At 39.4% G+C, this 17,496-nt stretch overlaps 1 protein-coding gene across 1 annotated transcript; it reads right to left on the bottom strand.

Annotated features, from left to right (window-relative positions):
• Positions 1-239: 239 nt before the first annotated feature.
• wdtc1 (WD and tetratricopeptide repeats 1) lies at positions 240-17,312 on the bottom strand. Its single transcript, XM_061951622.1, has 16 exons — positions 17,153-17,312; positions 16,604-16,730; positions 16,440-16,523; positions 16,321-16,367; positions 16,123-16,234; positions 14,950-15,137; positions 14,691-14,873; positions 14,536-14,612; positions 11,535-11,650; positions 11,382-11,457; positions 9,472-9,568; positions 8,710-8,880; positions 8,395-8,621; positions 3,424-3,586; positions 2,771-2,963; positions 240-1,801 (listed from the first exon to the last, which is right to left on the bottom strand). The coding sequence occupies exons 2-16, from the start codon at positions 16,649-16,651 to the stop codon at positions 1,613-1,615; spliced, it is 1,971 nt and encodes a 656-aa protein (XP_061807606.1). The 5' UTR covers positions 16,652-16,730; positions 17,153-17,312; the 3' UTR covers positions 240-1,612.
• Between the last annotated feature and the right edge of the window lie 184 nt (positions 17,313-17,496).

The following is a 17,496-nucleotide window of genomic DNA, read 5'->3' as shown; positions in this document are numbered from 1 at the left end:
TGGGACATCCTAATGGTGAAATACTGAGCACACGTAGTGCCTAATAGTCAGAAAATGGAGATAGTGGATCAGACACTGATGTACGAGCAGGATCCCAGTAAGGTTCATACCATGGCCTCACCTTCAGCACGTCGTTGCTATAACCTCATTTGTTTTGCAACGGTACTGGGTATCTGTTGTGTAACTGATCCAGAAAAATCAGTTCATCATAAAACTAAGATAAAAACACAACAAGACGATTCAATTGATTTTCTTTATCTGTGAGCAAGAAAAAAAACGTGAATACACGATTCTTTAAAGAAAATGTATGAGGAAAGTGAAACAAGTTGTGCGTTGATGAATTAAAATGAGTGTGTTCCAAAAGACACACAGCCATTTTGTCACTCTACATGAGCCTTTGTGTCCCACTTTGACACAACATGTAATTTTTCACACCAACATTTCATATGCAATCAACAACTTGAAGAAATCAGAAAATGTATCTGGTTAAAACTAAATGCGTGAACACTCTTGTTATAAAGACAACAAAGAACACAATTGGGGGCATTTAGCTGATGGTGGGCAAACTTCAACAAAATAAATTATGTTTTTTGTCTTTTAAACTGATTAAAGCTCATTCACTATTTGCAACATGCAGCTTCCTTAAAAGAGAAAGGAGAGACAGAGAGAATGGACTCCAGAAGGTGTACCCTTTGCACGCTGCTGAAGCGCAGGCAATAGATGCTGCAATGCACCTTAAACTGGTCTGATTTGCTCCTCCATGGAGTTCACTGCCACTGTGGGACCTCAACTGAGGTCACCAGAGCGCCTCTCCTTCAACATGCGGTTGCCAACATAAACCTGAGGGAAAATTGCTGAGCTTGTCTGTGCATCTGTGACAAACCGGGCTTAGTGTCTCCCTGGCAATACAGGTTTAAAAGAGCTCTCACCATCCTCCCATGACTTTCTCCCCTGATAGAGGTGGCCAGCATACCTTAAAAGAATGATGCGTTGAGGTTCTTCTAGTCTTACGATGTTTGATGGTTAGGAACGCACTCCCATATATCATTAACAGGGTATAAAAGCAAAAAGAGAACTAGTTATGTGCGCGCGGCGGGAGGATACGCAGGCTGAGTAATACGTACTCGCACGCTGCTACACTGAGCAAGGACATCACGTTTGTTCTTTTTAGTTTTAACTTCCATCATACCTCCCATGCATTAAGCAGACTCTTCTACCGAAAAGCGAAATTAGACATGGTAAAATGCTCAAAAGTCAACTTTGCTGCAAGCCGCTCAGACGCCACGCCATCACCAAGGGTAAGATATGAAACAATCTTATATGACATGGACGGTGATAACTTGACAATTAAAGTCATCACAGTGATACATTGACACTTTCTCCTGCCAATAAGCCTGTCTCTCACTCCCTTGGAACGCCCATTCCAGTGTGCAAGACAACCACAGGGATAAAAATAAGGCGTTTTAACTCCTTCGTAACCCGAGGACCACCTGTGGTGTTGAGATGTTATGTTTCTTGTCGGAACGGAGTGCAAATTAGGATTCCATCCGCAAGTGGCAAAGCACTTTGTTTCTTCCTACTTCCCATTCTACGGAAAGGCTGACCGTTTGTTTTAGCTTGGCCGACACTGGCCTAGACTGTCCTCGTCGTCTGAACCATCTGCGCCGACGCCACGCAATCCTGTGATGCGATAGCCCATGTTGAGCAGCATGACCTCCAGTGGATCTGCATTCATTCGCCGCTGGTTGGCTTGAGCCGCGCCTTCCATGTCTTCTACCACACGTCCATTGTCCGTCTCCGTCTGTTAGCAAACAGGGACAAGAAGAGGGTGATGCTGCGGAGTCATTTGTTCACAGGTATTTTTTGGCAATTCCCTTCTGGATTTGACACCTTGACAAAGTCGGGTTTGCTTGATTAGTATGAGAGTCTTAACATGTTAATAATCAATCCAATCGTTCCTCTCGTCACTTTTCAATAATACAGTGGTGCCTCAAATTAAGAGTGCCCCATGTTCAGAGTGTTTTGAGATAAGAACTGTCTCTCAGTTAATGTTATGCTTTAGGTCGTAAGCAAAAATTTGAGTTACAAGCATTCTCGCCATTAGTTGGCATAGCAAATTCCACAGTGAAATCATAAGTGCCGCCCAAAACATCTGGTTGAACCCGCTAGCATTAGCTTATAGCTAGATATGGATGTAACTTTGATTTTTCAACCACGGGAAGGAAGAAAGTGAGTGTGGAAGACAGTGCTGAGAAGAAGCGGATATTCATTAAATTAAAGAAGTACAAGCGTATCACTGCGAGTCCGCACCATACTAAAGCAGATTTGACTCTACGGCCAACCAAGAATGATAAAATATCTATACGTTGGACATTTATCCATGGAAATATGGAGAACCTGCTGATGGTGTGTTTGACGGAGAAACAAATAGAAGTAAATGCTGTACACTATTATGACATTAATTTATAAAACTACTGTAGTTGTTTGTAGTACATTTTAATGCATTGTTTTATACGTCAACAACTTTATCTTTTAAAGGCATCCAAAACTGTGTGCAAGCTCACACCAAAATGTGTGAACTGAAATGTATGATTTGATGCTTTGGAATTGTTTAACACAACTATTCAACAATGTTACATTTATGAGTCCGAAATGTTGGAAATCATATTTACCCTTTAAACCACTGTTTCCATTACCACAAACTACAACACTAGTACTATACTGTAAAATATCCACGCATAATTTAGAAATAAAAAAATAAGTAGTTTACCTCTGGTCGTGGGTTCCATAATCGGACTACAGGGTCAATACCACTTGATGCCAGGAAGCAGTAGCTGGGATGAGGCTGCAAGCAATTAACTATAGACTCATCTCCCTGCAGGATCCGAACCAGATTAGTTGTCTCCTTTTCCCAGATAAAGAAGGAGCCGTCGTCTGATCCGCTGACAACATACTGGCCTTTGCTGCGGAGGAATGACCGCAGTTAAGCAGGACTCTATGAACTTAGAATGACAGAATCTGAGATGATATTGTTTTTCGTTCAGCTTCCAACATAAGCTAAGATTTCTACTTTCTACTGCAGTGTTTCCCAACCTTTACTGAGCTAAGGTACATGGCAAAAAAAATATTGGCAAACCAAAAGGATGCCATGACTTATTCTGTCGAATGAATAGAAACAGGTGGATACACAGGTAATTATCAACCTTTTGCCATCTAGTGAAAAATCATTTAATTGTTCTGCTTAATATATGAGCAAAGCTACATCTGACTTTCAGGGCAATTAGGCGAAAATGTTTAATTTTCCATGGGACAACTGATGAGCTCTAACAATAAACAGACGTGCCCCCGCGACACAGTGGTTGGGAAAGACTGTTCTGAGATGTTCTGCCTGCACAGCTTCTTAGTGCCCCCTAAGTGACTAACCTTCCAAAGAAGTTGGCCTCCTTGATATCGGTGGTCGTGTTGCAGTGACCACAGTATCGGTGCTTGTAGTCCAAACTCTGTCCTCTCTGATCCAACTCATCTTCAGATACTTCCTTCTGAATCATTTTTTGTAGTGGGGTGGGACAGTTGCGCTTCTCATTTTCTATTGGTCAGGGTTCAAATAATACAAATTAGAACTCATGGAAAAGCAATTATTTTTTAAAATGGGTCGGGTGGAGTAATAACAGTACTGATGAATGAATGAAAAATGCATGAAACTTGATTACAAAATTCAGGATTACATTGATGCTTTGTATACCAAATGAGGAATGTAAAATAAATTCTATTATTTACTGATTTTTAAAGCGAACTGTAACATCGGACTTTACAATTGATGCATAACAGCTGTGGCTCCGTTCTATTGTGGAATGTCTCCATGCTCCACCGTCCGTCAATACTAGATATGTGCCGATCCATCGGCCACCAATCTGTGAAAAAGTATGTGATCGTCCATCGCTGATTAATGACATTTAATACTGATCATAAACTCTGTTCCTCTCTGGGTGACAAGCGGGTAGCAGCTAATTATGTGTCTCCATACACAGTGGAGGGCTACTCCCTTAATATAATAATCAACACCTGCATAGCGGTAAATAAACTATATTTCTTAGTATCTTAAGTATCATGACCAAGTATTGGAGGACGAGACTAAACATGTTACACACCGAGAGAAAACCAAGAACAGACAGCCAAATAGCTAAGCTAACCTAGCTTGAAACAACACCAAGAAATAAGTGCAGAGTAAAGTTTAAGTGTAGATAGAACCACGTTGCAGCAGAAAGTAAGCAGCTATTAACATGAAATTAACAAGTAGATTAATAGGAGTCTAAAAGAGAGACCGTTGGTGTCAGCATTGTCGCAGGTAAACAATTGAATCGATCCATAGATCAGACCGATGTTTATTTTCTCACAATATTTTTTTGTTTTTGTCTATGTTTACAAACTCTGAATAATTACCTGGACACAGGAGGACGTTTAAGGCAAAAACTTAAGGGTTTAAATGAGTAGCAAATAGTAGTTTTTGCTTTTGTTTAGTTATTGTGTACTATTGACTTTGTTTTGCTCAAACTACAGTCGTGGTTAAAAGTTTACATACACTTGTAAAGAACATAATGTCATGGCTGTCTTAAGTTTCCAATAATTTCTACAACTCTTATTTTTTGTGATAAAGTGATTGGAGCACATACTTGTTTGTCACAAAAAACATTCATGAAGTTTGGTTCTTTTATGAAAATTATAATGGGTCTACTGAAAATGTGACCAACTCTGCTGGGTCAAAAGTATACATACGGCAACATACATTATCAATTTTGGTGAAGTAGAAAAGTTACAATCAAATCAAATTAGCTTCATGGCATGGCCTCTTAACTGCATGTGAGTGATTATGATTGACGACACCTGTTGACTTTTCTGAGCCCATTTAAATAGGGCTCATGTGATGCAGTCATTAGACCCAGTTACAAACACGACAATGGGAAAGTCATAGGAACTCAGCACAGATCTGAAAAAACGAATCATTGACCGTCAGGAAAGTCACTTGGAGCCATTTCAAAGCAGCTTAAGGTCCCAAGAGCAACTGTGCAGACAATTGTTCGTAAGTATAAAGTGCATGGCAGTTTTGTCACTGCCACGATCAGGAAGAAAACGCAAGCTATCATCTGCTGCTGAGAGAAAATTGGTCAGGATGATCAAGAGTCAACCGAGTACCACCAAAAAGCAGGTCTGCAATGAATTGGAAACTGCTGGAACACAGGTGTCAGTGTCCACAATCAAGCGTGTTTTGCATCGCCATGGACTGAGAGGCTACCAAGCAAGAAGGAAGCCCTTGCTCCAGAAGCAACACCTTAAGGCTCGTCTAAAGTTTGCTGCTGATCACATGGACAAAGATAAGACTTTCTGGATGAAAGTTCTGTGGTCAGATGAAACTAAAATTGAGCTGTTTGGCCACAATACCCAGCAATATGTTTGGAGGAGAAAAGGTGAGGCCTTTAATCCCAGGAACACCATTCCTACCGTCAAGCATGGTGGTGGTAGTATTATGCTCTGGGCCTGTTTTTCTGCCTATGGAACTGGTGCTTTACAGAAAGCAACCTAAAATCATCAGCCCGGAGGTTGGGTCTTGGGCGCAGTTGGGTCTTCCAACAGGACAATGACCCCAAACACACGTCAAAAGTGGAAAAGGAATGGCTAAATCAGGCTAGAATTAAGGTATTAGAATGGCCTTCCTAAAGTCCTGACTTAAACCCCATTGAGAACATGTGGACAATGCTGAAGAAACAAGTCCATGTCAGAAAACCAACAAATTTAGCTGAACTGCACCAATTTTGTCAAGAGGAGTGGTCAAAAATTCAACCAGAAGCTTGCCAGAAGCTTGTGGATGTCAACCAAAAGAGTCTTATTGCAGTGAAACTTGCCAAGGGACATGTAACCAAATATTAACATTGCTGTATGTATACTTTTGACCCAGCAGATTTGGTCACATTTTCAGTAGACCCATAAGAAATTCATAAAAGAACCAAACTTTATGGATGTTTTTTGTGACAAACAAGTATGTGCTCCAATCACTCACAAAAAAATAAGAGTTGTAGAAATTATTGGAAACTCAAGACAGCCATGACATTATGTTGTGTATAAGTGTATGTAAACTTTTGACCACGACTGTATATTTAATAAAAGAAAATAAGGAAACAGTTTAAATATTGTGCTGATACAGTTTGACTGCCAATAGCACTCATAAATAAACTGGAAAAAAACAGCTGACCTCACTCACGGTGATTGGTATTGGAATAGGCAGCATAAAACCTTCCTAGTCAATTACCCACCATCTGTGATGCGCAGTGATGTCACACAGGTTTTTAAGGTGAAATGGGTCATTTTCGTGTGAGACAATTGGTGTGTGGAATAAATAAATAATAAATAAAGTTCCAACTGAAGAAAGAGAAGAGGGCAAACTTGGGTGGGATTTGTCTTTTTCCCCCTTGATTTTTGTGCTTTAAACATGGGTAAAAAAGATGTTAAAGTGTACCTAGTAATGATTTTTTGTCTTTTCTGACTATTAATTTTGTTGAATAATCGCAGTAAACACTGTCAAAAAGTCAAATCATAAGGTTCATGCATTTGGATGTGAGCTTACACGCAGATGTGGATGCTTTTGACCGATAGGTTTAGAAATATTTTTTTAACAGTGGGCCATTTGTGACGGCAAAGATTGACGAACGTACATGTGTGGTCATTCTTGGACATTCTGTGTTGGCAAGCCTCGTCCCCCTCTGCTGCGGCTTGAGCTTCCATATATTCCTCCCACCTGCTTTAAATCCATAAAATAAATATAATAAAATAAATATTTGTCAACAGCATTTGAGCCACTATGAAATTGGATTAGCCGCTAAACTCTTGATAGAAAAAGACAGCGACATTACGACTCGGTTTGAGGAAACACAAATAAGGTAGGCTAAAGTATTATTTTCATCCGATATTGGGATGCGCTCAATAACAACCCGTGCGACATGCAGTGACATATAGGCTATGCTGCTGAAAGCAGCTTTTTTGGATGCAGCCCTGTATTGATCGGCGTGGGACGATGTGCCTAATGTTGTGGGTGTCGAATCTATAAATTGTTCATGAAGTACATTTTTGGGGTAAGAGCTTTTACCAGTTAGACCATGGGTGTCAAACTCTGGCCCGCCGTGTAATTTCACTTGGCCCTTGAGGCGATATCAAATTAACACTAGAGCTGGCCCGCCGATTATATACAGCGGCGGTGCCGCGGTAACAACGCATTCACCGCTAATTCTCATACTTGCCAACCCTCCCGGGAGACTCCCAAATTTCAGTGCCCCTTCTGAAAATCGTTACGTCCCCTTTTCACCCAGTCCAACGAGTGCTGGCCCAGTGACATAATATGTGCGGCTTCTGCACGCACACACAAGTGAATGCAACGCATACGATACAGGTTACACTGAGGGTGGCCGTATGAACAACTTTAACACTGTTAGAAATATACGCCACACTGTGAACCCACACAAAACAAGAATGACAAACACATTTCGGGAGAACATCCGCATTGTAACACAACATAAACACAACAGAACAAATACCCAGAACACCTTGCAGCCCTAACTCTTCCGGGCTGCAATATACACCCCCGCTACCACCAAACCCCGCCACCTCAACCGATGTACGGAAGGGGCGTGGGAGGGTTTGGCGGTAGCGGGGATGTATATAGCAGCCCGGAAGAGTTAGGGCTGCATGGGATTCTGGGTATTTGTTCTGTTATGTTACGGTGCGGATGTTCTGGGCCGACACATGGATGAAAAGCGGACGTGACGACAGCTTGTAGAGGACATTAAAGCAGTGCCTTTAAGGAACGCCCCCAAGACTGTGGTCCGGGTGGACTACGAGATATAATGTCTGATGAACACCTTTGTTCGATAATGAAGGTTGCCTCAGCTCAAAGCCTGAGCCCCGGCATTAATGAACTAGCTTCCAAGAAAAGATGCCAGGTATCTGGCTTGGGCACATCAGATTAGATCAGTGTGTTGCAAACTGAGCAGTTTAAAGTCCTGAATGGTTGGTTTATTCATTGTTTTATTTTCAAATGTATTATCCTGTGGAAAAAGTTAATGTTGATATTTACCTCAGAAGGCTGCAAATAGAAAAGAGGCATTCCATTTTTATTTAAATTGTATTTGATATGCCATTGATATTTTTTAATTATTATTATTATTATTTGAAACTTGATTTTGCATGTCACTATGAAGTTATATAAGCCTTGCTTGTTCAATATTCAATGCAAAACTTGTTTGGGTGCCTATTAAAAGGTTAATTTGTTCAACCTTGGCCCGCGGCTTTGTTCAGTTTTAAATTTTGGCCCACTCTGTATTTGAGTTTGACACCCCTGAGTTAGACCACCTGATTCTGGCTTGTAGGCCTTGATGTCTTTATCCAACGCATTGCAAGCACTGCTGTGTGCCTGCTCCGGGAACTTTCCTTTGAAATCGCCGAGACAGTCCTGTGCCGCTGACACATATTCGAGCTCAAAGAGACACCGTGCGAGCCTGAAATGAGCTTTAAGATGTTGTGGGTTTAGAGACAGAGCCTTCAGACAGTCTCTGAGTGCGTCGTAGTAGTCTCCATCCCTGCCATATTTCCAAATACAAAACATTGCTTTAAATGCCAGCTCATATTTGGGCGAATGTAACGTCACGTTAATAAAATGACACGTACCACTTCCGCTTCATGTAGGCTGCGGCACGGTTTCCATACAACATGGCGTTGCAACTGGAATGATGAATTCCTAAACTGTACAGCTGGATGGCCTGCGTCCACTGCTGTCTTGCAAATGCATCATTAGCTTGTTGCTTAATCTTTTCCAAGTGGGGAGGAAGCTCAGTAGAGCTGCAACAGTGACAAGAATAGAAAAGAGGGTACATCATATTACCAATTTAGTATTAAAAAAACAACAACTTTTAACTGACTTGCTAGCATCTGTTCATATTAATCAGATGATGCATTAAATTTGCGGTATTTAATGTTATTATTTTTTTTAGACACAATAAAATAGATAGTGCACAAAAACGAAACAAAGACAAAAACTACTATTGGCTCCATTTACATCATTTGGGTTTTGCCCTCAAAGCCTTCCTGTATCCAGAGAGTAAACGATAACAAAACCGACTTAAAATATTATTTTGTAGTAATAAGAAAAACATCAATCTAAACACTTTAGTATCACTTATATACTGATATTATACTATATATCGATAGTATCGACATCTGGATCGATCACCCCTACTTTACATTGAAGCTTTAGCGGTTAGTTTCTTGTGTCGTCCAGTTCGGTGTGTGTGTGTGTGTGTGTGTGTGTGTGTGTGTAGCATGCTTAACCATTCATTTTCCTCCAGTGATCCAGGGATAATGGTATGGGTCACTTAATGTGACCAGTATAACTTTAAAAACAGTTTTATTGTTCCAAAAAATACTTCATACCTCAGTTGTATCTTGCTTTGGGTACATTGAATATGGCTGCCTGGCAAGTGCATTCCATTGGAGACGCCGTTGGTAGTCTTCCCATTCTGCACATCTCCTTGGAATCCAATGTTTCACAATCAGTTATACGCTACAATGAAGCTATTTGATACACAATGTGGACAAAGGACATTCCTTCTTCAACAACAGCATCTGCTCTCTGGTAAGACTTTTCTCACACGGCGTGTGTCAGAGGGATTTTTTTTCCTATTCATTCAAAACATTTTTGAGGTCTAAGGCCACTGACGTTGGACCTGAAAGAAGGCTTGCTGGCTCACGATTTCTGTTGTACTTTATTCAGAAGGTGTTTGAAGCTCATTAGTCCATATCGGGCATGGTCTACTAAGATACAAATAACAATTGCCACATATCATGTGCAAACTATAAAATTGTGTGCGCTATTGTTAGTGGCCATGTTGCGGGTGATATACGAAAACCGTGTTCACAATTAATGACAAGTGCAAAGACCTGCCTGTAAATGAGGATTTTTGCACGTATAACGCCTGTCACCATGATAACATTAATTTTCCTCTACATTTATGACATCACTTGGTGCAATGTTGGTGACATGCGGCACACAACTATAATGTGTATCACCTTTTCTGGGCTATATTTAAGTGTGAACAAGACCAGTGTTTCTTAACCAGGAGAAAGGGCCACAAAAAAAATCAGTTTCGTAGCTGTGGTCCGGATGTGCCTCAGCGGTACTCAGTTTCGATACACTTTTCCACAACTTGTGGCAGTAATGACAATCTCAAACAGATAAGTCTAGAGCTAAAGTCATGGGGAAGTTTTTTAAGAGCAAAAAATATGATTAAAGTGGTGAAGCTGTATTTTTATTTTCACCTTAATTTTATTGACTGCTTATTTAAGAAACATATATCATTATTATTTATCATTAATTTAGTTAGAATTTATTATAGCATTGAGTAATAGTAACGATATGTATTTGTTATCGTTTTTTTATGAGTCCCTTCTTTGCCAGTATATTTGATTAAAGTTTGTAATCAGCCTGACGACGTAAGCCTTGATAATATTTGTTGTGATTAACACATGGTTTTAATATTATTTGATAACATTTATCCTGTTAAACCGTAAGTAGGCTAGATATAATTATTGAATATGATTAAAATCAAGAGTAAGATGAATAATTCAGTGTTAATACTTGATTGGACCACAGGACCCTCTGTAGTGGAAAAGCTGGAACCCAAGGTCAAAAAGGTTTAGAACATCTGATCTAGACCAGTGTTTCTCAAACTTTTTTCACCAACTACTACCTCAGAAAACACTTGGCTCTCCAAGTACCACCACTGTTCTCACACACACACACACACACACACACACACACACACACACACACACACACACACACACACACACACACACACACACACACGTGTGTGTGTTTAATGGACAATTTGTCTAATTTTTTTTATTTTTGACAGTTCAAATGTTGTCACGCACACAGACGCAATATTCTCTCTCATTTGCACAGCCCGTTTGTGTGAACTGAGCCAGTTTGCACAACCTTCCAAATTTGCTAAATATAGATGCAAAACAGGAGCCGCAGAACAGTTTTAGTCTTGATAAATTACATTGCGAGTGCTAAATGATTAGATTTGCATATCTTCCTCTCATTATTGTGGGTGTTGTGATAATCAGCATATAATCTGCATATGCATGAAGACAGACATGCAACATGGATTGCGCTTTGTTTTGCTCATTTAAGAGACGCAACCTTCTGCGCACAAGCTTAGTAGATCTGTTTGTGCGCGGTTCAAGTTTGCCCGTGTTTTAATACACGCATACCTTTACAGTATATCAGACCCACACTATATGTTTTTTTTATACAATACGTAGCAGAGACCTACCTCTGGATGGCTCGCACATCTGTGGAAGAAGAAGTGTATATGGCCTTTGTTTGCATGTTAAATCAAACAGATAAACCTAGAGAAGGAAAAAGATATAACTTAATATTAAATAAACATCTGTGACTATCTTCTAATTGAGTTCAGAAACGTTACCTGTTCCCCACCCATGTTGACAAGCAACTCAGTTCCATCTGGACTGAAAGTGACAGAAGTGGTCACGAGGACTCTCAAGCGGCTATTGTAATCCGTTAGCCGCTTTGGCAGGTGCCCTGAAGAAGAGAGAAACACACATCTTTAAATAATACTACTTACTGCACAAATTTGATTGTAATACACTAGTATTAGAATAAACACATTTATTATTGCATATACACACAGTTGTACTAAAAAATGTTCAAGCCCCATAGGAAATGCATGTGTATTTTGTATGTTTCGATAAATTTGATTAACAATGCTCACAAACATTTACAACTAAGTGCAACTGTATGCAAACATGACAAATTAATAAACTGAGAGGGGCTGTTTGTAGCATTTACACAGATGTCTAGAAGGTACTAACTATTCAATGTACAGGTATTTTACAAAGTTTATGGCGCTCTCTTCCAGCTTCTAGCACGTGATGATGTAACCACGTACAAACGTAACACATGCACGCGCAATAGCTTTGGGCGTTGTTAGCTATTAATAGCAATTTGGATAGTTAGTGTTAGCTGTCACTAAATGTATATTCGATCATAAAAACATCCTAAATGTATATTCGATCATAAAAACATCCTAAATAGCATCTTAAACAGCATCCTAAATAGCATTATTAAAAATTATGCTAAGAAGCAATATCCTAAATACTTCAGACGGAAATGTAAATGGCAATATGAACAAAGTAGTTGAAAGCTTCAAAAAATACTTTGTGAATATTGGACCAAATCTGGAAGGAAAGATTCCAGATCACAAGTCAGTTGAGGACTTGAATGACACTATAGACAGAAATCCCAACTCGATGTTCCTTGAAGGTGCAAGAAAAGAGGAAGTAATAAATATAGAGAAAAAAAATGTAAATTCAAGACTTCAAATGATTGTAACGGAATTGATATGGAAACGATAAAAAAGGTTATTGAAGAGATTTCAGAACCTTTAACATATATCAGCAACCTATTATTTCAAACAGGCAAATTCCCAGACAAAAGGAAAATAGCAAAAGTCGTACCAATTTATAAAACTGGAGACAAACATAAATTTACAAACTACAGACCTGTTTCTCTAATTGCACAATTTTCAAAAATTATTGAATAACTATGACAACACTCACAACCAATACAGATAAAGAGCCAACATTTCAACATCAATGGCATTAATCGAAATAACGGAAGAGATCCCCAATACAATAGATAGCAAAAAATGTGCTTCTGCAGTGTTCATGGATTTAAAAAAAGCATTTAACACAATCGACCATAATATCTTGTATAAACAAATTAGAACGGTAAGAGGGTTGGTCTTGAACTGGGTAAGAAGCTACTCAACCAACAGGAACCAATACGTGAAGATAGAAGAGCGAACATCTAGAGCTGAAAATATATCTGAAAATATATCGTGGCGTACCTCAGGAATCTATACTGGGACCAATCTTTATATAAACGACATTAGCAAAGTTACAAAAGACGTAAAGTTAGTGTTATTTGCAGATGGCACGACTGTTTTGTTCAGAAGAGAACACACAGAAGATGATACAAATAATAACAGAAGAAATGAATAAATTAAAAAGATGGTCTGACAAAAACAGACTATCTTTGAATCTCAGCAAAACTAAAATAATGCTTTTCGGTAACAGTAGAAGGTAGAGTCAACACAAATACAAACATTCTCTACTGTTCACTAGTGTTACCATATCTGAGTTATTGTGCAGAAATATGGGGAAACAACAACAAACATTGTTACAAAAAAGATCAATTAGAATAATACATAATGTTGGATATAGAGAACATACAAGCTCTTTATTTATTGAATGAAAAATATTGAAATTAATGGACTTGGTGCATTTGCAAACTGCTAAAATGATGTACAAACCAAACTAAAACCTGCTACCCAAGAATGTACAACACTTCTTCTCAACAAAAGAGGAATATAATCTTAGAGGAAAATCGAATTTAAAACATTTGTATGCACGTACAACACTTCTTAAGACCTTTAGCATATTCGAATGTGGAAATAAATTATGGAATAGATTAAGCAAGGACATCAAACAAAGCATATGATTCGGTTTAAGAGACTGTTCAAACTCCAACAAGTGTTCACAAAGTACAAAGAAGAAGAATTATGATAAACATCTTGAATTAAAAAACAATAAAAAAATAAATCCATCCATCCATTTTCTACCGCTTAAGATAATGATTATTTATGTATTCAATGTGTTTTTACTTACTTATGGTTCATGTATTTATCTACTTATTCACTGTTCTGTTACAAACAGAGAACAAAGGAATAGGATAAAGCCATGATATCAAAAGAAGTAGGATTAAATAAGCTCTGCTTCTTCCTACTCCTTTTCGGACATGCTGTAATGGACCAGCTGGAAATATGTGATGCATCACATTGTAATGACTGCAATTTAAACATGACTGCAAATTCTTTGTTGCTTCTGTTGGACTGCTTTTGTATGTGTGCACGCGCCCATTGCGCGCACGCGTTGATGAGACAGAGTGAGAGACGCTCTAAACACCAATCCTTTTATTCGGGGCGGTAAAACATTTTACTACATAAACTTAGTAATTGTGAAAAATATAGACCCTTTTAACACAAATGTGTTCTGTTAAACCACTAATGGAAACAAGCTAGCCAATGGTGTTCTTGTTATTTGGCTTTGAAAAATCTGACTGTCAGCAGGTTGCAAACAACCCCTTTAACTAAGACTTAAGTTAGTACTGAAACTCTTTTTGACATCAACAGACCAATTATTTATAAAAAATACCCCACTGCGTGTCAAATTCTATGTCGCGAAAAACAGTAGAGACCATGTATGTCAGTGACAACTAAAGCTGGCCTTTTCTAGGAATAAAACCACGGTGCACCAGGACTTAATGAGTTTGTTGTCACAAGCGAGTTCCACTGTAAAATCATCAGACTGCAAAGTAAACAACGCTAACAGATAAAAATGTATCACCTGCAACATAGTACTGCACAGCATTGTCTGGGATGGGGCTCAGGTTGTCAAATACTGGGCGCAAAACTGTTGATTTTCTGTTTTGGGAGTAAAAAAAAACCTGTGAATTAGAACATGGGAGTGTGTCCTCATTAGAGCAAGGAGCTACAACCCACCTGCCGTTGTGAATCATCCGAATGTCATAGAGACGTACAAAGGGACCATTGGCTCCGACTGCCATGTAATTGTTGTCGCATGGATTGACAGCTAAACACTTGGCCTCCATCAGCTGACCACAGAACTCTGTCAAGTTGATCAGTGCCTGAGAGCGTTTACTGCTCTCCCGCAAGTCATACTGTCTGCACGTACAATGGAGAAGTGAGCAGGAAATATCTGCATTAATCAGGAGGATAGAAATTATTCCTGGCTTCTCACCGAATGACGCCATCCTCTGCAGCACTCCAGAAGGTGTTGGGCCACATTGGCGCTGTGGCGATGCGTTTGACCCTGTTGGTGTGATCGGAAAACATATGGATGGTTTCCTTCACTGTCAGGTCATGCACATGGACCTTAGTGTCCGCAGCACCGGTTATCAATATTCTGTCTCCGGAGTGAGGGAGGAACTGCATTGAAAAAACAAACATAGCAGAAATGATTAAATTGTTTTGTGAGCTATAGTTACACAACATTAAAGTTTGTTCACTTCCTGTGTCTACGGTTCCTCGTTTTCTAATTACTATTAAAAAAACAGAGATTGCGTAGTGTGTGTCTAAGGGCTTATTTCATGAGTTTGTTAATAAAAATTACAAAATATTTTTTGTTAGAAAAAAAATATTGATCTACTCCTGTAGTATTGACCATATTCTGATACAATGCTTGGTATCTTTATTGTAAATTTTTGTATCGATCCGCCCTGCTCTGTTTACATGAAAAAGCTCTAACTTGACTGTTTGCATATCCTCCTACGATGTGTAGTGTAGCATGTTTAGCTAATCCTCTTTCTGCAGCGATGGTATTAGTAAGAAACGTGGTTTATTTTCCACCAGAGGCCAGGATTGATGACTTAGAAGTGGCTCTGCACTGTGAAGAGATATTATCTTATAGTGAGAGTGCTACATTGCCATGATGACGTTTGTTCGATTGTAGCCGTCAAATTTGCAAGACACATGCATTATCACGGTATAACAACAGTATCAAAAGCTCTATTGTTGGCCAAATTCATATAATTTAGACCGTATATCGTCTACTGCATATCACGCAACCCTAGTGTGTATGAGGTGTTAAAAAGCGGGATCACAGAGCACACAGCCACCTATTGTACTGAGTTGTAACAACAAGCTAGATTAATTGACAGTACTTTTGAATATTGTGTTTATAAGCAACATGTAGTGCCAAACCTGTTTAAGTCTTCCCAAGTTATACAAATAAATAAACGTATGGAAAATACTGCAACTCAAAGACTTTCTGCCGAAGTGTCAAATCGAAGTTTTTGAAAAGCAACAGTCAAAACATAATAGACTCCAATTCCCACTGCTGCCATCCTCATATTAGTCACCAACTGCCCTACATGCCACTGACTAAAACACTTTCCATGTCAAACTATCTTACCTTTACAGAGAATATGTTTGCTGCATGTCCTGTGTGCATAGTAGTAAGCTTTTTGAGCCTGAATGGATCCCAGATGATAGCATGCTGGTCGTCTGAGCCAGAGGCCAGCAGACTGCAAAAAAAGGCACGAGAGAGGGTGTTGATTAAACTGCGCATAGCAAAGCATAATAATACAGTCGAGAAAGAGTTATTGCTTACTCGCCGTGTTCATTCCATTCCAGACAGTTCACGCAGCCAGTATGGCCCTGCAGAAGAATAAATGGTCAGTCTTCCAAACATACCCTGCGATGCCAGCACAAGCACTCGTTGGGACTGACCTGAAGCTCAGCCTCCAGGCCCAGCCTTTTGATTAAGGGGTCAGTCACATGATAGAACCTTTGAAAGCCTGTTGCTCTCTTGTCCTACAGGCAAACATTCACACCATAGATAATTACCCAGAAGTGTCACTGATGTTGTCCTCATATTCTGGTTAGTTACTCACTCTGATCTGTCTGTGCAGAATATCTCGGGTGATGTTGACACTACTCATGACCTCATCAAATATGAGGGTCTGGACAGGAGGTGTCACCCCTTAGATGGTAGGGTGGTCTCTATGTCTTTAGTTGAAGCTACATAAACGTTGAAAACGGTTATAAATTAGGGCAGGGCAGATATTATAGGATAGACACTGCTCACAAGGGGGGGGGGGGGGGGGGGTCGTCTTTAAAGTCATTCAGAGCATCCCGGTTGACACGACTGGGATTATTTGATAATACTTTTCACAACACTATGGAAGTTGCTCTCTTTAACAAAACTGCTTTTAAGCGGTAGGTACTGAGCTAATGAAGTTTTTAGCAGTCTGAAAAGCCATTCTACATAAATCCCCAAGACTAAACACTGAGGATTTGTTCATCGTCCATTTTTTCAGGCCAATGCGAGGTTTTAAAATTGCGTGTCGTTTACAAAGTGTTATTAGCCTATGATGCTAGCAGCTAGCTAAACAAAACGTCAGGGTAACGCGAGTATTTGCAACCCTTTGAAGGAAACTTACGAGTGCGAATTAAACCTCGACACCCTCCTTTCGCCGATATGTCTCCTTTCAAGAAATGTCGACGAGAGAGAACGTCATACGTCACTCTCTTTATGAGTTTGTTGATAGCATTCTTGGTAGCACAATATCTGACCAAACTGCACAGTGTCACTAAACGCAATTTAGGTACTTCCGGTACTCCAAACCTTCACTTCCGGTTCTAATTTATTTATTATTCTAATCTAATAAAAAATGATGCCAACATTTACAATTTACTGTCCACACAGTTAAAGTGTGTGAAAATACATTTTAGTTACCTTTTTATATTTCGGCTCTATGTACAAAATACACACTAGTCCAATAAT

This window comes from Nerophis lumbriciformis, linkage group LG04, assembly GCF_033978685.3.
Source record: "Nerophis lumbriciformis linkage group LG04, RoL_Nlum_v2.1, whole genome shotgun sequence".
NCBI classification, from domain to species: Eukaryota; Metazoa; Chordata; class Actinopteri; order Syngnathiformes; family Syngnathidae; genus Nerophis; species Nerophis lumbriciformis.
Note: the sequence above shows the minus strand (reverse complement) of the source record. Positions and strands in the feature narration are given on the sequence as shown.